The 27,839-nt window shown below is 40.7% G+C and overlaps 2 protein-coding genes across 2 annotated transcripts in view; one reads left to right on the top strand and one right to left on the bottom strand.

Annotated features, from left to right (window-relative positions):
- Window positions 1-15,486, top strand: part of ATPsynB (ATP synthase subunit b, mitochondrial) — a 45,648-nt gene extending 30,162 nt beyond the window's left edge. The window contains exon 5 of the mRNA XM_053792675.2: window positions 15,004-15,486. Coding sequence (XP_053648650.1) covers window positions 15,004-15,183 — 180 coding nt within the window. The 3' untranslated portion in view covers window positions 15,184-15,486. The remainder of the gene's footprint in view (window positions 1-15,003) is intronic.
- The window catches only part of LOC128699872 (mucin-2), a 62,882-nt gene continuing 50,522 nt past the window's right edge, over window positions 15,480-27,839 (bottom strand). Inside the window, exon 4 of the mRNA XM_070102312.1 lies at window positions 15,480-16,909. Coding sequence (XP_069958413.1) covers window positions 16,604-16,909 — 306 coding nt within the window. The 3' untranslated portion in view covers window positions 15,480-16,603. The remainder of the gene's footprint in view (window positions 16,910-27,839) is intronic.

Below are 27,839 nucleotides of genomic sequence, written 5' to 3'. Positions count from 1 at the left end.
CTGCTTTAGCACTTTGAGGCCATTATTAAGCAAAACTAAGGGTTATTTTGAGGCCACAGTAAACTGCAGATATGGGGGCTCCTCTTGTATCTTAAATGTTTCTCTTCCAGTGACATGTGGTTCAGACTTAGTCTATTTTTAATAGCTGGTGTTCCTGGGATCCAGGCATGACTAGTTGCAAGTCTTGGCTTTTTGGGCTTCTTTGTGTTTGTCTAGGAGTAATTTCTCCAGGGAGATTCCTTATGCCAGTGAGGGATATGGATCTGTCCACTCCTTAGATTGAACCCAGGCACTGTATGACCCCTATGGGTTTAGTGTTTCCCACTAAATTTAATAGTGTCTAGATGTGAGCCTGTACATCACATTTTAGGGTTGTCCTTAGTTATACATATCACAATCCCAATGCTGCACTAATCCTTATTTTATATTTAAGACCTTACAGTGTACAGTTAGTGATTTAAATATAATATATCTATTAGCATTAACCCAGTAAAAAAGCATTTTTTTTTAACACTTAGGCTGTCTCCCACCAAGGCAGGGTGACCCAAAAAAGAAAGAAATACTTGCACCATAATTCATATATTATCACTGTTTTTGCAGAGTCGCTCAGATATGACAGTTAAGATGTCAGTCTGAACAGCAAATATCCCAAACCCCTCCTTTGAAATGCAGGCATTGTACTTCCCACCTCCAGGACTCAATATGGCTAAACAGTTACCCTGAATCCCTTCACACACTGCTCACACTCCAACAGCTTGTCAGGTCCAAAAACCATTCATCTCCATTCACTCCTATCTAATACACTCACACATGTGAGCTGTATGTCCAGACCCCTTGCACACAAAACCTCTTGTACCCCATCCCTCCATCCTTTCCTAGGACTACCCCTACCCCTCCTTCCCTACACTACAGATTTATACACCCTTTGAGCACGCATACGCCGTATGCTTGTTACGATAATGGAGTGTTTGTTCACGTGCTTATAGTGTATATAGTGTATAGTGCATAGTACGTGTTCAGCATGCGCATGGTATGTGCATAGCATGCGTAGTGTATAGTGGTGTGTCATTTATAGTGGGGGCTGTGCACAGAGCATAGTGGGGTATAGTAACGTGTTGTGGGAGGGAGTGAGTGCCCTACTCCGCCTCATCACATGTCTTCCACGCCTTCCTCTCCTCCACTGCCCACCATAAGGACGGGAGACGCCTCTCCTCCCCCCACCACCACCATGAACCGCGTGGGATATGTGAAGTGTGCCATTTTCCCTTCAGCCTGGGCTTATCACACAGTTTGAGGTACGGCAGATGATTAAGCCAGCCAGCCACAAAGCCAGGGAAACAGTGCACCCAACAATGAAAGAAGAGGCACATGTCAGGTGTGTGGAGAGTTTCGAGCACGCAACAGGGATGGCCTTATTCGTGCACACAATGGGTGTGCTGGATCACATAGGCCCCCAGCAGAGAGCAGCCCACAGCCTCCACAGGCAGAGGCCAATTCCAATGGCAACCTCCTCACTTGTGAAAACCTTCTGCTGGCATTCAAATCCACTGCTAGCAGTACCCTATCCCACATTCCTATAGTGGCTTGCCCATATGCAGCAGGGAAATTCACAGACCTTCTTAAGCAGGTGAATGGAGGTTCCACCAACTTAGAAGTCCGAGGCACCATCAAAACATGGCACAACCTACTCCTGTTCGGCAATGTCTGTCTTGCAGTTCCTGAAAGACTGGCAAACTGCTAGCCACATCAGTCATCAAGGCAGTTCGCAACCACCCAAGAACGGATAATTGTCCCTCTCTGCCCCGTCATCGTAGGAATCACAGGGGTAGACCCAAGAAAAATTTCACTGAAAACAAGAAAATTTGCACGCAGGTTAGCAAAAAAATTGAAGAAGGTAACACAATGGGAGCAAACAGAATAATCACAAGTGACAACACTGTAGCTCCCAAAGATGAGACCACAGCCCAAGCACTAAGAGACAAGCATCCAACCAGGCACACCATAGCCGTCAACAACAACCCTGAGGGGGACCCCATCACTGAACAGTTAATTTTGCCAGAATCAGAAGTCTATAAGGCGATAGTGTCATTTCCAGCAGGATCTGCACGCGGTTACACTGGAATTCGACCTCAACACCCCAAAGAGGTGGTATTATCCAGTACTCGGCACATCTGCATAAATTCTTCTCACCGAGTTAACAACTTTCGTCAACAACTGCCTGGCTGGGCGAATCCCAGAAGAAATTAAACCTTTCATTTTTGGAACCTCACTATGTGCTTTGAAGAAGGATGGGGGAATCAGACCCATTGCTGTTGGTAACACACTTCGCCGTCTCGTTGCCAAAGCAGCAGTAAGAAACATTCGCCTAGAAGCTGCCAGTTTACTCCAGCCACACCAACTGGGCTTCGGGGTCTCTCAAGGCAGTGAAGCCGCAGCTCATGCGGCAAGGGGCAACATTGGGGATCTACCAGAAGACAAGGCCATAGTCAAATTTGATTTTAGAAATGCCTTTAATATGGTGAAGAGAGATGTGGTCTTGCCGGCCATTCGGGATTGGTTCCCCAGTCTTTTTCCCTTCATTTCAACCGGCTACAGCAAACTCTCAATTCTTTTGTTTGGAGAACATGAAATTCTCTCATCAGAAGATGTTCAGCAGGGTGACCCATTCGCTCCACTTCTCTTCTGCTAGGCAGCGAGCTCAACATCTGGTACCTGGATGATGGCATTGTAGCTGGCACTGAAGAGTCCCTGTTAGAGGACCTACAACTGGTGAAGACACAGGGAGGAGCCTTGGGACTAATCCTCAATCCCTCCAGGTGTGAAATCATCACAACAAACCAGGAAATAATCAACGCTGTGTGAAGAATCCTCCTGGAAGTCTCTACTACCATCTGTCCAACAGTACCCTCTTGGGAGCACCATTGAGTCACCAGGCCATCGACACTGTCCTCAAGGACAAATTGAATGACCTGAAGAGAATGGAGGAGAGAATAAGCGATCTTGATGCCCATGATGCTCTGTGTCTCCTCACAAGGTGTCTTACTATGCCAAGACTCGCTCACTTCCTGAGGTGCGCACCCTCTTTTGAGAACCCAACACTCGACAAATATGATGCACACCTGAGATCAACCTTTAACCCTTTCAAGGTTTCTGACGTACTAGTACGGCTTACGCACCAGGGTTTTTGACGTACTAGTACACCTAAATTCTAGCGCCCTCAAATCTAGTGAGAGAAAGCTGGTAGGCCATATGAAAGAATGGGTCTATGTGGTCAGTGTGCACATTATAAAAAAAGTCCTGCACAGCACACAGTGCGTGATGAGAAAAAAACCTTTGTTTTTGGTTTAAAACAGCGACTTTGCACTGTATTTTCGTATGGTATTTATGATGGTATTTTAGCTTTCCTGGTCTCATTTTATAGAATGGAAGACATATTATGGAAATTGAGATGATTTTGATTGGTTTTACAATGAAAAGTACCTTGAAATTGAGCTGCAAGTAGCAGAAATCTTCTATTTTTGCCAAAGTTTAAAAGTAAACAAATCATGCTACGCATCCAATACATGTCAACTGGTGAGTCTAATATTCTTTCACAAGCGCGCTGATATTATTTATACCATTTCTACACTAATGCAGTAGTCTGCATAACAGTAAATCTTCTATTTTCTGTGAGAATAATAATTCAAAGTGGAAAGCAAAAGAATGTAAGAGGGGCATGGGGACATGACTAATGAACAGAGGAAATGTTATTTTAGTGCCAGGAATGTCTTTCTTGTTTATTCTGGACCTTATTTGGAAATTGTCATCTTTTGAAATTTGTGTGAAATTGGCAAAATTGCTAAATTCTGACCACTTTATTGGATAGTTGAATAACTAAATAACAAAAAAGGCACAATACCGTGAAATCGGTAAATGGGTGGTTTCTTGTACTCATTTGATAGAAAAAATGGAGTTCTAGCGAAATAGTTATGATTTTTGTCGACTGGTACACTGGAATTGGCCAAAAATAGTTCTCAAAGTGGGCAAAATCGCCAATGCGTAAACATCGTCGAGACCGCTAACTTCGCGAGAGCATAATTCCGTAAGTTTTCCATCAAATTTCATACTTTTGGTGACGTTATGATCAGGAAAAGATTGTCTATCTTTTCATAAGTTTTTTTTTTTTTTGAAAATTTGTTGACCCTGAGAACAAGTCTGGGAGAGGGCCTGTCAACCCTTGAAGGGTTAAGAAGGCATTGAACCTGTCACTAGAGGTGCACAAAGCAACGCAGGTAGCTTTACCTGCTTTCCTGTCTTCGAGTTTGGCTTCCAATGGATTAGTCAAGAAGATTGTCCCCAAACGTTTGAGAGACGTGGTAGGAGCTCAAGACCCCAGGTTCACTGAAGCAGCGATGCAGTGGGACACTATCAGACTCCTCCAGTAGACCAGCTCATTCCAAAGAGCACAAACAGTCCCACTGGTACAAACCGATGATGGAAAAAATCGCCAACACAATGCTCACCAACACTTCAGGAAAGGACAGAGCTCGTCTCCTAGTGGTGAAGGCACCACACTCAGGAGATTTCCTTCTATCTGTTGCCAATTCCTCCCTGGGCACTCGACTCTACCCACAGGCCATTTAGATTAGTGTTGCTCTTCACCTAGCCGCCCCCATCCTCACTGAACATAGGTGTATTTGCAGCAGGGCGACTGCTGATCAATTTGGACTTCATGGTCTCATGTGTCAACGACATCATAAAGAGAAGCCTCGCCACAGCCCGTTGCCCAGCTCAACGGGAACCCCAAGTGCAGAGGTCTGTCGGAAGTCAAAAGCATCCTGATGGAGCCACTATGCTACCCTGGAAGGATGGAAAGCAGATTACCTGGGACTACACCTGTGCCACCACATTGGCAGACACCTACTTGCCATACTCCGTAGATGAAGTGGGTGGAGCTGCCAGCCACAGGGAGACCCAGAAGACCTGCAAATATGAAGGCCTTCACCCTTGCTATAACTTCATCCCAATAGAGTCAGAGACCCTTGGAGCATGGGGCAAGTGTGCTCTAAAGTTCCTCAAAGAGCTGGGTAAAAAACTCATCATAGAAACCAAGGATCACAGGGCGGCCAGCTTCCTCTTTCAGACTCTGTTGTGATCCAGAGGGGAAATGCCTGCAGCATTCTGAGCACACGGCCTGCTGCCGGGAGCTGGACGAAGTATTCGAGATGTAGCTCTGAGTTGTTATCTATGTTGTTTTACTCCTTATTGTATTTTTGTCAATGTATTTTGTCTTTAAATAAAGCATATATAGAATATATAGGGGGTGGTAGGAAAAAAACCCTCTGAGTCATCCTATTTTCCTCCATCCTCACTAATGACCAAACCACCTCTTCAGCCCTAATTTTCCACACTACGAATTCTCTGCATAATATTTACATCACACATTGCCATTAGACATGACATTTCCACTGCCTCCAGCCTAGTCCTTGCTGCAGCATTGACAACCCAAGCTTCACACCCATATAAGAGTGTTGGTACCACTATACTATCGTACATTCCCATCTTTTTGTCCATGGATAACGTTGTTTGTCTCCACAGATACCTCAATGCACCACTTGCCTTTTTTCCTTCATCAATCCTATGGTTAACCTTGTCCTTCATAAACCCATCTGCTGACAAGTCTACTCCCAAATATCTGAACACATTCATTTCTTCCATACTCCCTCCCTCCAATATGATATCCAGTTTTTCCTTACCTAACTCATTTGATACCCTCATCACCCTACTCTTATCTATGTTCACTTTTAACTTTTCTTCCTTTACACACCCTCCCAAACTTGTCCACTAACCTTTGCAACTTCTCTTTAGAATCTCCCGAAAGCACCGTATCATCAGCAAAAAGTAATTCGAGCTCCCATTTTGTATTTGATTTCCCATAATTTAATCTTAACCCCCTCTCCTCAACACCCTAGCATTTACTCCTTTATTTATTATTATTATTATTATTTTTTTTTTTTTTTTTTTTTTTTCAACAAGTCGGCCGTCTCCCACCGAGGCAGGGTGACCCAAAATTATTATTATTATTTGTGTTTTTCCCAGTATATTAAATGAAAATGATTTTAACCCTTAACCCTTTCAGGGTCCAAGGCCCAAATCTGGAGTCACGCACCAGTGTCCAAGAATTTTCAAAAAAAAAATTTGTTATTTTTTCTTATGAAATCGTAGAGAATCTTTTTGTGAAGGTAATAAAACAAAAAGTACGAAATTTGGTGGAAAATTGACGAAATTATGCTCTCGCGAATTTTGATGTGTCAGCGATATTTACGAATCGGCGATTTTGCCGACTTTGACTCCCATTTTAGGCCAATTACATTATTCCAATCAACCAAATTCTTAGCTATTTCACTAGTATTACTTCTATTCTATCGATTGAGCACAAGAAATCGCCAAGTCAACTGTTTCAACTACAAAATAAAGTGATCGGAAATTGTTAATTTGGCCAATTTAACACAAAGTTCAAAATATTCCAATTTCAAAATAGGGTCCAGAATGAACAATGTAGGCATTCCTGGCACTAAACTAACATTTCCTCTGTTCATTAATTATGTTTTGAGGCTTTACAAATAAATTCCATTTTGATTTTTTATTCACATAATGAATTTTTATTCACACCAAAAAATAGAAGATTTACTCTTATGCAATACTGTAATAATTGTATAAATATCATCACCATATTTGTGAATGTATATTAGATCCACCAGCTGACGTGTATTAGACGTGTGAGGTCGTTTGTTTACTCTTGAATATCGGCAAAAATTTAACATTTCCGCTACTTTGAGCTCAGTTTCAAGCCATTTCCTATGCTAAAACCAATCAAAATCATCTCTATTTCTGTAATATGTCTTCCATTCTATCAAATGAGACCAAGAAATCGCAAATACAACTATAAAAAACATACGAAAAAACACTGCAAAGTTGCTGTTTTAATCGAAAAATCATGATTTCATTTTTTTTCTCTCATTATACACAGTGTGCTGCAGGATCTGTTTTATGTGGTGCACACATACCACATAGATGTATTCTCTCATATCTAGGCCCAAATGTACCACTTACAGTTTATCAGAGTGAGCTGAGCTCATGGCGTAGATCTACGGTTTGGACCCTGAATGTAAAGCCGTAGATCTACGGGACGGACCCTGAAAGGGTTAATTAATAAACTTCAAGTTCTTGTTGTGGAAAGAGACATTTATTTGCAGTTCAGGACATTTATTAACCCTTTGAGGGTTTTCGTCGTACTAGTACGTTTTACGCGTAGGGGTTTTTGACGTACTAGTACGCATAAATTCTAGCGGCCTCAAATCTAGTGGGAGAAAGCTGGTAGGCCTTCATATGAAAGAATGGGTCTATGTGGTCAGTGTGCACAGTCTAAAAAAAATCCTGCAGCACACAGTGCATAATGAGAAAAAAAAACTTTGACCATTTTTTTGGAATAAATCAGCGACTTTGCAGTGTATTTTCGTATGGTATTTATTGTTGTATTCTAGTTTTCTTGGTCTCATTTTATAGAATGGAAGACATATTACAGAAATTGAGATGATTTTGGCTGGTTTTACAAAGAAAGGTGCCTTGAAATTGAGCTCAAAGTAGCAGATATGTTCGATTTTTACCAAACTTCAAAAGTAAACAAATCGTGCCAAGCGTGCAATACACGTCAACTGGTGAGTCTAATATTCTTTCACAAGTGCACCAATAATATTTATACCAGTTTTTACACTAATGCAGTAGTCTGCATAACAGTAAATCTTATATTTTTTGTGAGAATAAAAATTCAAAATGGAAAGCAAAAGAATATAAGAGGGGCCCTGAGACGTGACTAATGACTAGAGGAAATGTCATTTTAGTGCCAGGAATGTCTTTCTTGTTTATTCTGGACCCTATTCGGAAATTGGCATCTTTTGAAATTTGTGTGAAATTGGCAAAATTGCTAAATTCTGACCACTGTACTGGATAGTTGAATTTCATAAATGGGTGGTTTCTTGCACCATTCGATAGAAAAAATGGAGTTCTAGCGAAATATTCATGTTTTTTGTCGACTAGTACAGCGAAATTGGCCGAAAATGGGGCTCAAAGTGGGCAAAATCGCCGATGCATAAACATCGCCGAGACCGCTAACTTTGCGAGAGCATAATTTCGTAAGTTTTCTATCAAATTTCAAACTTTTGGTGTCTTTATGATCGGGAAAAGATTCTCTATCTTTTCATAAGAGAAAATAATTTTTTTTTTTTTTTAAATTTGGCCGACCCTGAGAACGAGTTTCGGAGAGGGCCTGTCGACCCTCAAAGGGTTAAAGGAAACATTTCACCACGAGTGATTTGGTCAGTCCTAATACAGAGATAACTAAGAAATACAGTAGAACCTCCATATTCGCAGATTCACTTGCCACTGTTTCAGTTATCTGTGGTTTACCAAGGCCCAAAAATAAGCCTTAATTTTGCTTAATAATGGCCCCAAAACACACAGGTAGTGGTACTGGCAGTTCATCAAAGCCAGTGTTCCCCATCAATGAAAAGTGTTAATTCTCCACTTATTGTGTGTAATTTATCAATTAAACTTTATATGCATGTCTGTAAATGAAAAACTACTACGGCAAATTTGGAACCACGAGTTTACGGCTTCAGTAATTCACGGATTTTTCCTTAGAACCTAACTAATAATTGTTCACAGAAATCCCTGCAAATTCGCCAAATTTTGGGGGGCTTTTTTTGTGGCAATATAGTATAATTTTTTACGTGTTTTAACGCTAAATACAGTGGAACGTCAAAAATCGAACTTAATCCGTTCCAGGAGCTAGTTCTAAATTCGAAAAGTCTGAAATTCGAAGCAATATTTCCCATAAGAAATAATGGAAATACAATTAATCCATTCCAGAAACCCAAAAATATTCACACAAAAAATACATTTTATAGAGATTAATTACAGTTTTACATACAACAAATACTATAGTTTTTAATTATGTATAGTAATACATATAAAATAACATTTTTACTTACCTTTATTGAAGATTGGTGATGGCATCTGGAAGATAGGGAGGAGGAGAGAGGGAGTTGGGGTTAGTGTTTGGAAGGAGAATCCCCCTCCATGAGGACTTCAGGTAAAGCCCCCTCTGGGGTTACTTCCCTTCTCTGTCTTTTAATGCCACTAGGACCAGCTTGAGAGTCACAAAATAACTGCCCACAGTCCTCTGTTTCTGGCGCCTCTTTAACATTTCCCTAAAATGGGACATGGTTCTGTCACTGAACTTGTTGCAAAGATGGCTTGTTTCAGCTTGCTCAGGGTGGTACTTCTGCACAAACATTTGGACATCATTCCACTTGGCACAAATCTCCTTAATCTTTGAAGAAGGCACCTCATCACCTTTCGAAGAAGGCACCTCCACACCTTTCGCAGCATCAGCTTCCTTGATTTGTTCTTTCTTTGACAGGATAGAACCGATGGTCGACTTGTTTTTTCCATACATCCTGGCAAGCTCAACAAGTCTCACACCACTCTCATACTTCTGTATTATTTCCTTCTTCACATCTATGGTGTTTCTCACTTTCTTTACCACAGGGGTACCACTAGCAAGTTTCTTTGGGCCCATGGCAGCTTATTTCAGTCCCACAAGCACTAAACACAATGAAATAATCGTAAAATGCGTGAATGAGAGCGCAGGTTAGTGTTCACTCAAGCATAAACAAAGCTAGACTGCTCACGGCGCCTGCGCGGGGACACGGACAGAGCAGGCGGCAGACAGGTCCCGTACCCAGCGGTCCGAAAATAGGGGAGCGTTCGATAATAGGGACACAGTTTGTCCGAAAAAATGGTCCTATTATCGAAACGTTCGATATGTGATACGTTCGATTTTTGAGGTTCCACTGTATTAAGAAAATACGTATAATTTAATAATTTCGTAGCATAAATATTAACATAAATTCAGCAAAATTTCCATATAAAATACAGTGGACTCCCGACTTATGAAGAGCTCCCAACTCGAATGATTATGTAAGTGTATTTTTGTTAGTGGTTCTGTAAGTGTATTTTTGGGGTCTGAAATGGACTAATCTAATTTACAATATTCCTTATGGGACCAAATTCGTTCGGTAATGGCACCCGAACAGCCTTCTGGAACGAATTAATATCGTAAGTCAGGGGTCCACTGTATAATACTGTACATGTATAAAGTTTTTTAATATATGTACGTATACCAAAGAACACGGGCTTGCATGAATTACAGTACAGTGGTCCCTCGTTTATCGTCCTTAATCCGTTCCTGGAAGTGGGACTATTATCGAAATAGACGATTTTCAAATCAATTTTCCCCATGAAATAATGTAAATACAATTAATCCGTTCCTGACACCCAGAAGTATTAAAACAAAAAAAATTTTTACATGAAATATACATGTAGTACATAAACAATACAATGGGAAATGATGAATGAAACATTAACAGCATAACACTTACTTTTATTGGTGATTCTTCTTAGTGTATGGAAGACTGGAGGAGGAGAGAGATTGGATTAGTTACTGTTTGGAAGGGGAATCCCCTTCCATCAACACCTCAGGTACTACCAAGTCCTTTTCTGAGGTTACTTCTCTTCTCTGTTTCTTAATGCCACTAGGACCAGCTTGAGTCACTGGAGTCCTGTCTCGCAACAAAACTATCCAGAGAGCTCTTGTTTCTGGCGTCTCTTTAAAGCTTCTCTAAAATGGGCCAAGACCCTGTCACTGTACAAGTTGCCGATATGGCTTGCAACATCCTTCTCAGGGTGATGTTTCTCCATAAATCTTTCCATCCTACCCCACATTTCAAAAATCTCCTTAATCTCTGAAGAAGGCACCTTCTTCCATCTCTCTTCCTCCTCCTCTGCAGCAAGATTTTGAGCTGCAATATGTTGCTGTTCCTGCTGAAGCTCTTGCAGCTCCTCAGTGGTTAGCTCTTCCCTGTGGTCCTCCTCCAAACTCACATCCAACCCCATGGAACTCCCCAATGCCACAATAGAGTTCACAACTGACATAGGCTCATCAGGGTAGCCACAAACCCTTCAAAATCCCTCTTGTGGACACAATCTGGCCACAGTTTTCTCCAAGCAGAGTTCAAAGTCATGGTAGTCATTCCCTCCCAAGCCTTACCTATAAGGCTTATGCAATGGAGGATACTGAAGTGTTCTTTCCAAAAATCTCTGAGGTCACATACTAATAACATAGAAACATGGAATATACTCTAGAATGAATAAAATAAGTCATTATGTATGTCACGAGAGGTGTTGTGTTGTTGTTGGGTGTATAAGGGCCACTGAGAGTAAGCCGTCCATAATGGTGATGAAGCAGCAGCTGAGGCGGCGGTGTTTTCTGTAGCCCTATATAACTCCAACATTGGAGGAGTTAGTAGAATTACTGAATCACTGAAGAAGGCACCCTCTACCACCATCACAACCACTACACCATCTACCACCATCACTACCACCTTCTACCACTATTAAAACAGCTACCACCATCACTACTACCTTCTACCACTATTACAACTGCTACCACCGTCACTACCACCTTCTACCACTATTACAACTGCTACCACCATCACTACCACCTTCTGCCACAATTACAACTGCTACCACCTTCTACCACTATTACAACTGCTACCACCATCACTACCACCTGCTACCACCATCACTACCACCTGCTACCACCATCACTACCACCTGCTACCACCATCACTACCACCTTCTGCCACCACTACCACCTTCTACCACCATCACTACCACCCTATACCACCATCAACCACTATTACAACTGCTTCCACTCTACCACCACCACCTTCGTGTTTTTCTACAAACTTTTTCTTAAATTATATGTGTTTCTCACATTCTTTACCAAAGGGCTGGCACTAGGTTTCTTTGGAGCCATGGTGACTTATTTAGCAGTTGCAAGCACTAAAACGAATGGAATATTATGAAATGTATCGTATGAACTCGTGGGATCATCCTCACTCACTGATAAACAATGGCACACTGGCTGGGAATGGAGTGTGAGGTGGCTCGGAGCTGTGTGTACACGTCCTAGACGAACGATGATTGGCGAGTCAACGGACCATTTGCGAGCCAATGTTTGGACGAAATAACGCGACAATTTCCGAAAAGGACGACTATCGAGCCGGACTGTTATCAAGGGACCACTGTACATGTGGGGGTAACATCAGTATTTTACATTCTAGCACTGCAGGAGACATAGTAGTACAGTATAGCTTCTCCTCACTTAGCAACATGCTCGTTTACAGACAGCTTGGACTTACAATAGGCTTTCTGACCAGTATGCGTACCTAAATAATGTATATTAGAGCTGAGTTCCTCTTATTATGTTTATTACAATATACAGTACACTACTGTATAAACATTTAAAAATACGCATACTAAAAATATAAATGGTGCAAAGGTGACATTAAAACAATATCAGAGATGGTTGACACAAACTCACTACCATTCAAATATGCTCCTTGCTTAGCGATGAATCCGTTTACTGACGTGCTCTTAGGAACGGAACTCCGTTGTTAACCCTTCTCTGTCAGTCCCATAATATTACGGCTTGCAAACCAGTGTCGGTCCCCTAATACTACGCCAAAATTCTAGCACCTTCAGATCTGGTGGGAGAAAGCTGGTAGTCCTACATATGAAAGAATGGGTCTGAGTGGCAAGTGTGAACAGTATAAAAAAAATCCTGCAGTGCATAATGAGAAAAATAAACTGTTTTTGGTTTAAAACAGTGACTTTGCAATGTATTTTTGTATGGTATTTATGGTTGTATTCTCATTTTCTTGGTCTCATTTGATAGAAAGGAGTATATATTACAAAAATAGAGATGATTTTGATTGGTTTCACGATGAAAGGTACCTTGAAATTGAGCTCAAGGTAGCGGAAATGTTCGATTTTTGTCGATGGCCAGTCTAATACACAGTAACAAATGGGTTGATGTTATTTATACATTTGTAATAATAATGCAGTAGTCTGCATAACAGTAATGTTCTATTTTTTGTGTGAATAAAAATTCAAAATGGAAAGCATTAGTAATATAAGAGGGGCCTGGAGACATGACTAATGAACAGAGAAAATGTTATTTTAGTGCCAGGAATGTCTGCATTGTTTATTCTGAACCCTATTTTGAAATTAACATCTTTTCAGATTTGTGCAAAATTGGCCAGATTGCCAGTTTCTGACCACATTATTGGGTACATAGTTGAAATTGGTAAATTGGCGGTTTCTTGTATACTTAGTCGATAGAACAAATGGAGTAATAGCGAAATAACTATGAGTTTGGTCGACTGGAACAATGGAATTAGCAGTAAATAGGGCTCAGTGGGTGAAATCGCCAGTGCATAAATATCGCTGAGACCGCTAAATTCGCAAGTGCGCAATTCCGTAAGTTTTCCATCAAATTTCGTACTTTTGGTGTCATTGCCATCGGGAAAAGATTCTCTCATTTCATAGGAAAAAATCATTCTGAGAGCAAGTTTGTGAGCAGGGGTCTCGACAGTGAAAGGGTTAAGTGAGGAGAGGCTGTACTGTATACAGGTTTATCTTCACATTTTTTTTTTTTTTAAGGGTGATGTATGAAGCTGAGTTTGAAATTAAATTTGTGTTTTGGGGGCATATTTAGGGTTTAAACTGTAAAAATATGTATTTATAGGCATCTTTTTAACCTCGTTCAGAATTTGCAGTTTTTCCAAATTCACGGGTGGTCTTGGAATGTAACCTCCACGAATTTGCAGGCACTACTGTATAGGGTTCGCTGTTATCTGCAGTTTCGAGTATCCACGGGAGGTCTTGGAATAGTATCACTCGCAGATACGGGGGGGGGGGGGGGGGGGACTACTGTATATATATACACTTGTTCCTAGTTATCTTTGTATTAGGACTGAAGAAGCCATGCGTGGTGAAACATTTCCTTTAATAAATGTCCTGAACTGCACATAAATCTTTTTCCACATCTTATTTGTAAGTTGCTTATATTCACTACATATTTCAGTTCTTATTTAAACTTTATTTTCAGGATTCAGTTGAATGCCAGGGTTAACATTGCAAATCTGTTAACTTAACTTAAATCCTTGATATATTTACAATACCTTTGTTGCTACAGTCTCACACTTTTAATAAACTTTTGTAGAGTCCATCACATTCTCATTGGGTAGGAAAAATTTTAAATGCCTTGTATGGCTTTAGCATTGTGCAACAGTTGCTACTGGTAAGTGTGGTTATTGAGTTTTAGGTATTCATATGTCATAGAAAAGCATATACTTGAGCTAATTTTTTTTTTTTTTCAACAAACCGGGCATATCCCACCAAGACAGGCTGACCCAAAAAGAAAAACTAAAGTTTCTCTTTTTAAATTTAGTAATTTATACAAGAGAAGGGGTTACTAGCCCCTTGCCCCCGGCATTTTAGTCGCCTCTTACAACACGCATGGCTTACGGAGGAAGAATTCTGTTCCACTTCCCCATGGAGATAAGAGGAAATAAAGAAGATCAAGAACTAGAAAGAAAATAGAAAACCCAGAGTGGTGTGTATATATATGCTTGTACATGTATGTATAGTGTGACCTAAGTGTAAGTAGAAGCAGCAAGACATACCTGAAATCTTGTATGTTTATGAGACAGAAAAAAAAGGACAATAGCAATCCTACCATCATGTAAAACAATTACAGGCTTTCGTTTTACACTCAGTTGGCAGGACGGTAGTTGCTGTTTACCAACCTATTACCTAAAACTTGAGCTAAATACCTGTAATTTAATTCTCTACCAAGAATATTGCTTGTAACCAACCTACAATTCAGAAAAGACCACTTCAGTCTGTCTTGGACTGAAACAGTCCAGGATAGACTGAAACATCTAAGTTTTCCCCTCTGAATTGTGGGTTTGATGGGAATTATTTCACTATGTATTGTAATCGATTCTTCATAATATTGCTATTGGACACTGATGGTCTACATTATTTTTATAGGTAAAGAAGAGGTTGGATTACCAGTTGGAGACTGCCAATGTCAAGACTCGTCTGCATCAGAAGCACATGGTGGACTGGATTGTTAGCAATGTAAAATCATCCATTACCCCGGCGCAGGAGGCTGCTGCCCTTAAACAGTGCTTTGCTGACCTTAAGGCACTTGCTCCCAAGGCAGCTTGAATGATTTAGTTTCCTGTTTTAGAATTCTTGATAAGAACTTAGGAAACTATAATTTAACATGAGGATGCCATTGGTTCAGTAATGGCTTAAACTCATTCCATTGCTTGCCAGTATTGTTTGGAACTGCCAGATCATATTTTGCTTGCAAGAACTAGACAAATGGCAAAACTCATAAGTGTAAATGAAATTTTCTTATGACATTGTACATGTACAGTGTATGTAAATAGAGATGTTCCACAAATATATTTAAAATATTTGTGGTGTAAGTTAGAAATGGTGATAAACAAATAAACCAAAATTGTACATTGATTTTATTTTTTCCTTATGTTTAATGAAGCAGTGTCTCTGGTGGTGTCTGCAATGTGACTATTTGCTCCGAAGATAATACAAATTTAATTGCTCGTACATTAACTCAAATGTAATATAAATGACATTTCACTTTGTCTAAATGTTTAAAAATTCTTTTGATGTGTTTTTATTTTGAGGAACTTGACCCCCCTCGAAAAATGTTTATTGATGTTAGTGAGAGACTGATCTAAGGAAATGGACCAATGCTCCAATTCCTTGAATCAGACCTGAATGCGTTCCATTCCCCGAGGCACTGTATGCACCCTATGGGTTTAGTGCTTCTCCCCATGAACATAACAGTGAGGAATTTGAGATAACCTCCTTTCAGATCAAATCTGATTCTCATTCCCATGGCACTGTATGACCCTTGCTGCAAATTTAACACTTTCCCATGACTATAGTCCCCCTATATACAGCACTGTATGACCCTAGTAGTTTTAGCACTTTTTTATTATAAAGTTCCCCTATAAATAATCTAGCAGACATGCACACATTTTCTGTCTACCATTAAAAAATTATAATGATATAAAGCTTATTGGTTTAGCCCTTTGTGTTGAATATAATAAAACTTATTGGATTACACTTGATACATAACATATATACATGTATACAGTATGTGGCCTTCGTGGGAGGTGCCGTAATGCTGGTGAAGAGCTCTGGAGTCGGGATTAATTGCCCTCAAGAATGGATCTACTTCCCATTCCCCAGGCACTGCACGAGTCCTAAGAGTTTAGAGAGCTCCCATTAATAATGAACCCCTCAAGGAAGGTTCCTTGAGGCTAGCGAGGGGCTCATGATATAAGAAATTGAACCTGTAGTTTAGTGCTTCCCCCTTGCTTATAATAATAATAATGGACCTGTATTCCCCTTCTTGGATCAAATATCATGGCTTAGATAACAGTGAATGGTTGATCTAAGTAGTAGGAACTGCCTACTTTCCTTGGAAAGTAGGCAGTTAGACACTGTAACCCTTATGAGTTTAGCACTTTTCCATAATTATAATATTAATATGACAAATTTTAGTACTGTACAAATTTTTTGGTACATGTTAAATAGAATGTGTGATTTAAGTTTAGTCTCGATAACTGTCTCTGGAGTGTCCCTGTTGGTACTTTGAGCTAGACGTGGGGTAGGGACTGGTTCTGTGGTTGGTTTCGTTTCTTGTGTATGGATCATGCCTGGAACTTGGATCTCGCCTTCCTGAAGGGATGTCCTTGTAATCTCGAGCAGAATAATGGCGATCATCCTTGGGGGCATGTGGTCTGGTGTATATGTCATTTGGATTGGTCAGTTGCTTCTGAGTCGACTTTGGTGATGGTGATGCATTTTCCATGTACTCTTCCTTGTCTGAGCTCTTGTTAAGGGATGATTCTTTACTCTGTCAGGAAAATAGAGATATGTTAGAGCTACTTAAAGAGGAGTGTATTGAAGCTGGTGAAAGGCTACTATCCCTTTGGATCAAATCTCGTTAATCCAAAATCTTCTCATTCCTTAGGTGCTGAATGACCCTCAAAGGTTAAGCCCTTCTTCGTAAATATTTTATCATTATTTTTTCTTACCTCAACAGCCATCTCCCACCAAGGCAGGGTAACTAAACAACAAAGCATATTCATCATTCATTCAATTACTGACTTGCCAGAAGTGTGCTGATATCACATAACAGATTACCGTTGACTGCAACATCCTCGCCCGTCCTTCAGAGTGCAGGCAGTGCCTATTCCACCTCCATCTTCATCTAACTGGTTTTCCTGAATTTCTTCAATAAATGTTATCTTGCTCACACCAACATCATGTCCACTGAACACACACACACACACACACACACATATGCACAAACCAGCTGGTTGCTCAAGGCCCTAATATACAAGCCCTCTTTTACCCCCTCTAACTATTCTTGGGATGACCCCTATCTACCTACTTTCCACCCCTAGATTATACACCCTTTTTATCATCCAGCCTCTCTTACATCCCCAGACCACCTCAGCCCCTCCAAATTATACCCCTGGTGACCACACATCACCTTTTAATTTCTACACTCTGAATTCTTTGCATATGTCTCCAGTGCCTCTAGCCTCCACCTTGCTGCAACATTCAAAGCTCATCCCTCACCCATATAAAAGTGATGATACCACTAAAATGTGGTACATTCCCATTTTTACCCTTACATATAAACTTTTTTCTTAATAATAATAACAATAGTTTATTAAGACATGATACATGGTTGTACAAGGTATTATAGTAGTTGGGTGTACATGTCATTATGGGCAGGCTTAAAATTAACTTGATTAATGGTAACAGTTACTGTAGACAATTTACAATATCAAGTACAATTGAGTATTTTAAACAATGGAATTTGAACATTTCAATTTTGAAGCATTATAGTTTTACAATTTTGTAACATTACAATGAATAATATAACAAAATGATCAGTTTACTATATGTAGTATTACAGTTTATTAATCAGATCTAATCAACTCAAATCAATGATCTGTAGTGGAGTAACAGCTCATATGGTCATTAGATGAGTTAAAGGTAATGCTATAATAACATAGCTTGGTAAGGTTTCTCTAATTATGCAACTGGGTTATATATTTATGAAATATAAGTTATTCAATATTTGCATTAGATTAGATATGAGAATTTATTGATCTTTGAGTATTTATTTACGGGGTCCTAAGGCTAGGGAAGTAATCCAGTGAGTAATGATATTTTGAGGCAATAGAAAGTGATTTGTTAACTGTGTAGGTGAAGTTAAATTAAATACTGTGTATTTAGTTTTGGGTGAGTAGGTGGTTTTTTAGAAGAGTCTTGAATTGATATACAGACAGTGTTTCTTTGGTAAGCACTGGTAATGAATTCCAAATTTTTGAGCCTTTTATGTGCATTGAGTTTTTACATAGTGTGAGATGAACATGGGGAACATCAAAGAGTGATCTGTGTCTTGTGTTATGGTCGTGTGTTCTGTTAAGGTTGGTAAGGAGAAGTTTAAGGGGAGGTTAATATCTGAGTTTAGTGTTCTATGTATGTAGTAGGCACAATAATAAGTATGGATGTTTTGTAAGGTGAGCAAGTTTAGACTTGTGAATATTGGTGGAGTATGCTGTTAGGAGTGGGAATTTGTTATCATTCTGACTGCAGCCTTTTGCTGGATAATTAATGGTCTGAGATGATTTATTGTTGTTGAGCCCCATGCACAGATTCCATAGGTGAGATAGGGGTAAATAAGTGAATGATATAGGGCAAGGAGAGCTGATTGTGGAACATAGTACCGTATCTTTGATAGTATGCCTACTGTCTTGGAGACTTTCTTGGAAATTTGTTGTATGTGTGTCTGAAATTTGAGACTGTTATCAAGGTGGATTCCTAAGAATTTTCCCTCTGTGAGTTTTGTAATAGGTGTTCCGATTATCATTGTTAAGGGGAACATTTGTAGCTCTGTTCCCAAACTGAATGAAATAGGTTTTGTCATTATTGAGAGTAAGCTTGTTAATCATCATCCAGGTAGATATTTTCTGTAATTCAGTATTTACAGTATTGGCTAGTGCGACTGGGCTTGGGTGAGAGAAGACGTATGTAGTGTCATCTGCAAATAGTATGGGTTTGAGTAGCTGAGATGCATTTGGTAGGTCGTTCATGTAAATGAGAAAGAGAAGTGGGCCAAGGACACTTCCCTGTGGGACATCGACTGTAATTGGTAGTGTGGAAGAGGCAGCTCCATTTGTGTACACATATTGGCTTCTGTTGCTAAGATATGACTAGGTAGTTGAAGGAGTGCCCTCTTATACCATAATGTGATAATTTTATGCACAATAAATCATGGTCAACTGTATCAAAAGCTTTACGTAGATCAATGAAGATTCCCAATGGGACTTCTTTTTTCTCGAGTGCAGTGTATATTAGTTCTAGCATGTGTATAATAACATCATTCGTGTTTTTGTTGGGCCTGAACCAAAACTGACAGGGGTTGAGTATGTTGTGGGAAATGAGGTAGGAATAGATCTACCTATGAACTAATTTTTCAAAGATTTTAGAGAGAAGGGGCAAGTTAGATATTGGCCTATAGTTATTCAGGTCTGTTTGATATCCTCTTTTATGTATTGGGGTGATCCTTGCTATTTTGAGAATTGAGGGGAAGGTAGAGGATTCGATGTATTTGTTAGAGTGTTGCAATAATTGGTGACAGCACTTGAGAAAGATTTTTTTTGTATATGAAGGGTGGTAAGTTATTTAAATCTCCTGTCTTGTTCTTTAGTGTGTTGATAATAAGTGAGACTTCTGCTGGGTTGGTCGGAGCTAGGAACAGTGTGTTCGGGTAGGTGCCAGTGAGGTAGTTGTTAGGTGGGGTGTTTGAGCTTGGGATTTTGCTTGCCAGGTGTTTTCTTATGGTGGAGAAGAAAACAATGAGTGCAGTTTCAGTCGGTGGGAGTAGGGGTTCATCTGGTTTTGTTAGTTTGTTCTGTTTCCTGAAAACTTTTTAGTTCCTAGAATTTCAGATAGGGTTTTCCAGGTCTTTTACAAATCACCTTTTAAGTTAAGTAATCTGTTCTCATAATACATTTTTTTTGCCCGTCTTATTAGGCTGGTTAGGATTGACGAGTAACGTTTTGTTTGGTTTCTGGTTATGTGACCCATTCTGTACTATTTTTCATATAGGTGCTTTATATTTATGGATTTGAGGACGCTGGGTGTTAGCCAGGGACTGTTCAGTCTCTTAGCTGTCATCTGTTTAGTTTTTTAGGTCAGTGCTTGTTATAGAGGTGTTGAGTCTCTTTTAGAAAATTATTAATACATTCGTCAGTATCTGTATTGATTTCTAGCTCGGTTTGCCAGTCGATGTTTGTCATTGCTGTTGTGAAGTTATTAATGGCTGTCTCATTATGAAGTCTGAAGGTAACTTTTGTAGTGTCTTGGGGTAATTTACCTAGATTGGTTATGAGAAAGGTAGGGTAGTGGTCAGTGGTGTTATCTGTGATTATGCCTGATTTTAAAGGGATATGGTGTTTGTCCAGATGTGGTCTAATAAGGAAACACTAGTCTCCGAGATTCTTGTAGGTTTTGTTACTGCTGGTAGCAGCAGGCAGTTGCTCATAGTGTTTGTGAATTCTGTTAAATGTGGGTCCTGGTCTTGCAGGAGATTTATATTGAAGTCTCCTGTGAGTAGTAAGTGGTCTTTGTTCATGTGTGCATCAGTTATCATGCTTCCTAGTTTTTCACTAAATTGGTTAATATTTGACTGTGGCACTCTGTAGAGTGTAGATGTTTATCACTGTGAGAGGTTTTTGTATGTATTTGGATTTAAATTTAGCTATTATATATTCCCCATGTTCCACAGATGCCTCAACACACCACCTACCCTTTTCCCCACCTCATCTATTTTGTGGTTCACCTCATCTTTCAGAGACTCATTTGCTGGCATGTCCAATCCCAAATGTTTAAATACATCCACTTCCTCTCTACTCCCTCATATCTGGTATTCAGTCAATCACTAACTAAGCTTTTGTTAAAATGCTAAGGTGACATCATGCATCTCTGCCTAAGGCCTACTTTCATTGGGAATCAGTCCCACGTCTTTCACATACACACACGCTAATCTGAGTTTCACTTTTCATAAAAACTATTGAAATTTTGTCTGGACTGCCTCCATGTGAGTTGTCTACCCTAGCAAGCTCTGTTGACACTGAGCTCTGAGGTTGGTACCTCAGCCTCACAAGTGGCTTATATAACACATTTCCATAAATAACTGATGTTGCAAGAATTCCCACCATGCACGAATAGAGGACTAAGTTACTTGGTGTTGGAGAACATATTACCCAGTCTTCAACCTCCCTAAACCTTAGCCCCTCTGGACTTTCCCCTTCAAGTCACCATGTGCAGTGGGGAACGTAATTCCAGCAATATTCAGTCGGTATTAGTGTCCTGCCTGCACCTCAGAAGCTCCTGATTCCAAGGGGGTGTGTATCCCCCTAGTATAACTATGCAGGAAGTGACACTAGCTTCTAAGCTTCAACAAAGAGGGGACGCCGGTACGTAATGGTCTTCGGGCATCCGACTGCACAAAGACCCACAGTTCAACTTACTCGCAATTTCCCCCAGAAACTGGCCAGAATACTGAGAAAGAAAGGGATGTCTTGTCTTACTGTAATGGGCCTGACAGAGGAGGGCATCTACAGTGCTTCGAGGTGCCTCCACCAGATTTCCCCAGGTCTAGTATGTGTAGACATGTGGGGGCGCCGCCCTGCTGTTCACGGCACTTGTTGCTAGGATGGTGTCCTATCTTAGAAGAAAGCTCTGGCATCTCAAAGACCAGCGTCTCGCCATTCAAACTTGAAGCTGCCAGTTCTCCCTAGCTAATATAGCCTGGTGTTTGCCTATATTAAAGGCCTATTCCTACCTACCTTAAGGTCTTAGCTCTACATTATTATTATCTACAGTTGCCTCAATAATCCTAGAAATAATGGGGGCAAATTCCTAGGCTTATACCTTGACAACAACTTGAATTTCAGCACCCATATCCAGCATATAACCAAAAAAGTATCCAAAACGGTTGGGATCCTCTCCAAGATACGATACTACGTGCCGCAAAATGCCCTTCTCACACTATACCATTCACTTATTTATCCATACCTCACCTATGCTATTTGTGCTTGGGGATAAACTGCAGCAACACACCTAAAGCCAATAATAGCCCAACAAAAAGCTGCAGTAAGAATAATCACTAAATCCCATCCCTGGCAACACACCCCCCACTCTTCGTAGACCTAAACTTACTCCCTGTTCAGTACATCCACACTTACTGCTGTGCAATCTACATCTACAGGGCCTTAAACTCTAATATCAACCTTGACCTAAAATGCTTTCTTGATAGTTGTGACAGAACCCACAGGCATAACACCAGACACAAACATCTCTACGACATTCCCCGTGTCCGACTAAACCTTTACAAAAATTCAATGTATGTCAAAGGCCCTAAAATCTGGAATACCCTACCTGAGAACTCTAGAACTGCAGACACATTCATCACCTTCAAAACTACCATTAGAAAACATCTTATCTCCCTGATACACCCCGTCAACTAACTACACGAATACCACCTGGTGGTTCACACTTACACTCGCTCACTCATTTGACCATAAACAGAAATATTAATCTCAATCTTAAAATAATGAATCCTGTGATATTCCAATACTGAAACTATGTACTGTGCCAAAACAAAAGCATTCACATTGCTAAACTCACAAACTAGTATTTAGTCACTTAGCCATAATACCAACTTACCTCATAATTTGTAATATTTTACAATTAAGAATAAAACTAAGTCTGCCCGAAATGCCTAGCCATGCTAAGCGTTCTAGTGGTACACTCTGTAATCACTATTTTACAACATGTAAACCAAACAATAACCATATTTCTGTAAACTCAGCATTGTAATCCTTATAGAGAATAAACTTTGAATACTAGTTTACTAACAGTATAAACTACCTACATTTTCCTTGAAGGGTGAATCTATCAATTAAAATGTACCTTCCAACCAACTTCGCCAACCCAGGTGTATATAGGTGTTTTAGGTAGATGTGAGGACCGCAGACGGTCTATCTGGAATTACTATAGATCATGTACATTCGTACTTGTATATTTCCAGTGTTTTGATTAAGGTAGTACTGGACTTAATCAGTTAAAGCCAGGTACGTTTTATACAAGTACAGTATCTGTTTTTTTTTTCTTTCTTTTTGGAAGAATAAAGCCATCCTGTATATTTGTTGGAACTTATTCGGTCTGAAAGTCCCAATGGGGAAAAACACATCGTTTGAGGGCCCTTACACCCACCCAAAACACAAACACACTCACCCGGGTTGGCGAAGGTGGTTGGAAGGTACTTTTTAATTGATAGATTTACCCTTCAGGGAAGAAGTAGGTAGTTTATACTGTTAGTACACTAATATTAGGATTATTGAGGCAACTGTAGATAATAATAATGTAGACCTAAGACCTTAACATAGGTAGTAATAGGCCAAATGTAGGCAAACACTAGGTTATGTTAGCTAGGGAGAACTGGCAGCCCAAGTTTGAACGATGAGGCGTGGGTCTCGAAGATGCCAGATCTTCCTTCTATGACTAGACACCATCTGAACAACATGTGCCGTGATCAGCAGGCGGCGCCCCCACATGTCTTCACATATGAGACCTGGGGAAATCTGGTGGAGGCACCTCGATGTACCGTAGATGTCCTCCTCCGTCAGGCCCATACAGTAAAACAAGACCTCCACTTTTTCTTAGGATTCTGGCCAGTGTCTGGGGAAAGTTGCAAGTGAGTTGAGCTGTAGGCCTTTGTGCAGCCGGCAGTGCATGCCCAGTATGTACCAGTGTCTCTTGTCAACCTAGAAGCTAGTGTCACTTTCTGCATAGTATTCTAGGGGTTTCACCCCCCCCCCTTTGAAATAGGAATTTCTGAGGTGCAGGCAGGTCACTAATAACGATTGAATATTGCAGGAATTAAGGCTCCCGGTTGCACGTGGTTTCTGAGGGGAAGTCCAAAGGGGCTAAGCTTAGGGAGGTTGAAGACCAGAATAGCTTCTTCATCACCAAGTTAGTCCTTTAAACGTGCATGCAGGCGAAATTTCTTGCAACATTAATCATTTATGAAAATCTGTCCTATAAGCCACTTGTGAGGCTGAGGTACCGACCTCAGAGCTCGGTGTCCACAGAGCTTGCCAGGGTAGGCGACTCCGAGGCAGTCCAGACAAATTTTCACAATATCCATCGTATATTAGATTTTTTTATGATGTTTCATCTTTCAAATATTATTATGTCTGCTTTTGTATTGTCAGATATGTGGTGTAATATGTCAAATAAAGCTTGGGAAGTAGCAGCCTACTGATTTAGTTCGCCACAATTTATATAACTCAAGAACACCCCATTATGGAGAAGCTACTGAGGGACACGTCTGGATACAGAAGCTAACTCGCCCACAGTAGTCAAGGAGTGGAAGCACCAGCAGCAACACACCTCCACAAACTTCACCAGGCCCGGTGGCTAAAGCTCCCGCTTCACACACGGAGGGCCCGGGTTCGATTCCCGGCGGGGTGGAAACATTTCGACACGTTTCCTTACACCTGTTGTCCTGTTCACCTAGCAGCAAATAGGTACCTGGGTGTTAGTTGACTGGTGTGGGTCGCATCATGGGGGACAAAATTTGAGGACCCCAATGGAAATAAGACAGTGCTCGATGACGCACTGATTTTCTTGGGTTATCCTGGGTGGCTAACCCTCCGGGGTTAAAAATCTGAACGAAATCTTAGCAGTGTGCAGACAATGCTCCTGAACACTTCAGAGTCGCAGTGTACTGCATGACGTGCATGAATTTATCGTGGACTGTACAACTTTGGATACTCTTAATGATAATAATAATAACAACTCACGAAATCGTAATGACACTGGCCATGTAGTCACAAACTGTAAGGCTGGAGGTGATGTCCTGGTAGTCAGTAAATGTGGGGCTGATAGTGCTGTCCTGGGAGACAGTAATGGTGAAGCTGGAGGTGCTGTCCTGGGAGACAGAAATGGTGAAGCTGGAGATACTGTCCTGGGAGACAGTAATTATGAAGCTGGAGATTTTGTCCAGGTAGTCGGGAATTATACGCAGGAAGGAATACATATAAATGACCTCATAGAGGACAGGAGCCATAGTAGGGAAACAAGTGTAGTCAAAGATAAGATAAAACCAATATTGCAAACTAGAAATACCGCAGGAAATAGCAAACAAGAGGACTCCAATAGCAATAGTGAGGATAAATTACCAAAAACAACTGGTGGGAGCTCCATTGTTGGTGCTAGGGAGGATAGGAATAAGACAGGGAAACATGCACCAACAGGGAATACAGTCACAGAAACCCAAGGCAAACGGAAACCAAGCCTGTGCACATACTATGCACTTGGTATCTGCTGGCATGGGAAATCCGGAAAAACAGATGGGACATGCAACTATGACCACCCTAGAAAATGTCATGTCCATATGACAACAGGAAAATGCAAACTCCCTTCCTGTAAGCTTTTTCACCCTGAAATGTGTACCTCTTCAGTACAGGAAAGACTGTGCTATAACTTAAATTGCCAGGCATACCATCTAAAGGGGACAAAAAGATACAAAACATCCAGGCCATGGGAAAACCTGGGTAGCCACAGCCACTCAAGAGGGAGAGGTTTTTTAGTGCCAGGAAGGAAAAAAAACTGGCAGGAAATGGCAGAAATCGTACACCAAATCCAGTCATTCCTGGAGTGGAACCACAGTCGATGGCCTCCACTCCAAACCAACAGATACAGATACTAATGCCGGAAAAAAAATCCCCCCCAGTACCAACAATACCACCAGTCCGATAACATTCTTCTTTGCAAATATACAGGGTCTAAAGCCAGCAACAAACAACAAAATACCTTTCATCCGTGGACTGCTTGCAGAGGCAAAGGCAATGTTCGCGGCTTTCACTGAGACCCACATAAAGGATCACTTGGACAATGAAATATGGATCCCAGGTTACAACCTATACAGATGTGACAGAGTGAACAGGCAAAAGGGGGGGGTTGGCCTGTACATTGCAGAGTCACTTGTTTGCACAGAACTGCTTAATGCCTCAAATGACGTAGTGGAAGTTTTAGCAGTAAAGGTCGAGAACCAAAACCTAGTCATTGTGGTAGTCTACAAGCCTCCGGATGCAACTTCCCAGCAATTCCAGGAACAGCTGTTAAAAATTGACCACTGTCTGGAAAATCTTCCAGCTCCTGCACCCAACATCTTGCTCCTGGGGGATTTCAACTTAAGGCACCTAAAATGGAGGAATATAGCAAATAATATTGTTGCAGTAATAACACCAGGAGGCAGCTCTGATGAAAACTCACACTCACACGAGCTTTTAAATCTCTGCACAAAATTCAATTTAAACCAGCAAATAATAGAGCCTACTAGACTGGAGAATACACTAGACCTCATATTCACTAACAATGATGATCTGATAAGAAATGTCACAATATCAAAAACAATATACTCAGATCACAACATAATTGAGGTTCAGACATGTATGCGTGGAGCCCCAGACCGACAAAATGAGACTAGTCACGAGGGAGCATTCACCAAATTCAACTTCAATAACAAAAACATAAAGTGGGACCAAGTAAACCAAGTCCTAACCGATATAAGCTGGGAAGATATACTAAGCAACACAGACCCAAACTTATGCCTAGAACAGATTAATTCGGTGGCACTCGATGTATGCACAAGGCTTATTCCTCTAAGAAAAAGGAGGAGTAGATGTAAAATAGAAAGAGACAGGCGCTCCCTTTACAGGCGACGGAAAAGAATAACAGAGCGGCTAAAAGAGGTCAATATATCTGAAATGCGCAGGGAGACACTGGTCAGAGAAATAGCAAGCATCGAACTTAAGCTAAAAGAATCCTTTAGGAGTCAGGAATCGCGGGAAGAACTAAAAGCCATATATGAAATCGAAAGAAACCCAAAGTATTTCTTCTCCTATGCCAAATCAAAATCGAGAACAACGTCCAGTATTGGGCCCCTACTTAAACAAGATGGGTCCTACACAGATGACAGCAAGGAAATGAGTGAGCTACTCAAGTCCCAATATGACTCAGTTTTTAGCAAGCCGCTAACCAGACTGAGAGTCGAAGATCAGAATGAATTTTTTATGAGAGAGCCACAAAATTTGATTAACACAAGCCTATCCGATGTTATCCTGATGCCAAATGACTTCGAACAGGCGATAAATGACATGCCCATGCACTCTGCCCCAGGGCCAGACTCATGGAACTCTGTGTTCATCAAGAACTGCAAGAAGCCCCTATCACGAGCCTTTTCCATCCTATGGAGAGGGAGCATGGACACGGGGGTCGTCCCACAGTTACTAAAAACAACAGACATAGCCCCACTCCACAAAGGGGGCAGTAAAGCAACAGCAAAGAACTACAGACCAATAGCACTAACATCCCATATCATAAAAATCTTTGAAAGGGTCCTAAGAAGCAAGATCACCACGCATCTAGAAACCCATCAGTTACACAACCCAGGGCAACATGGGTTTAGAACAGGTCGCTCCTGTCTGTCTCAACTATTGGACCACTACGACAAGGTCCTAAATGCACTAGAAGACAAAAAGAATGCAGATGTAATATATACAGACTTTGCAAAAGCCTTCGACAAGTGTGACCATGGCGTAATAGCGCACAAAATGCGTGCTAAAGGAATAACAGGAAAAGTCGGTCGATGGATCTATAATTTCCTCACTAACAGAACACAGAGAGTAGTC

Source organism: Cherax quadricarinatus, chromosome 81 (genome assembly GCF_038502225.1).
Source record: "Cherax quadricarinatus isolate ZL_2023a chromosome 81, ASM3850222v1, whole genome shotgun sequence".
Classification (NCBI taxonomy): Eukaryota; Metazoa; Arthropoda; class Malacostraca; order Decapoda; family Parastacidae; genus Cherax; species Cherax quadricarinatus.
The sequence above is the reverse complement of the archived record's forward strand: the minus strand, read 5'-3'. Positions and strand labels throughout refer to the sequence as shown.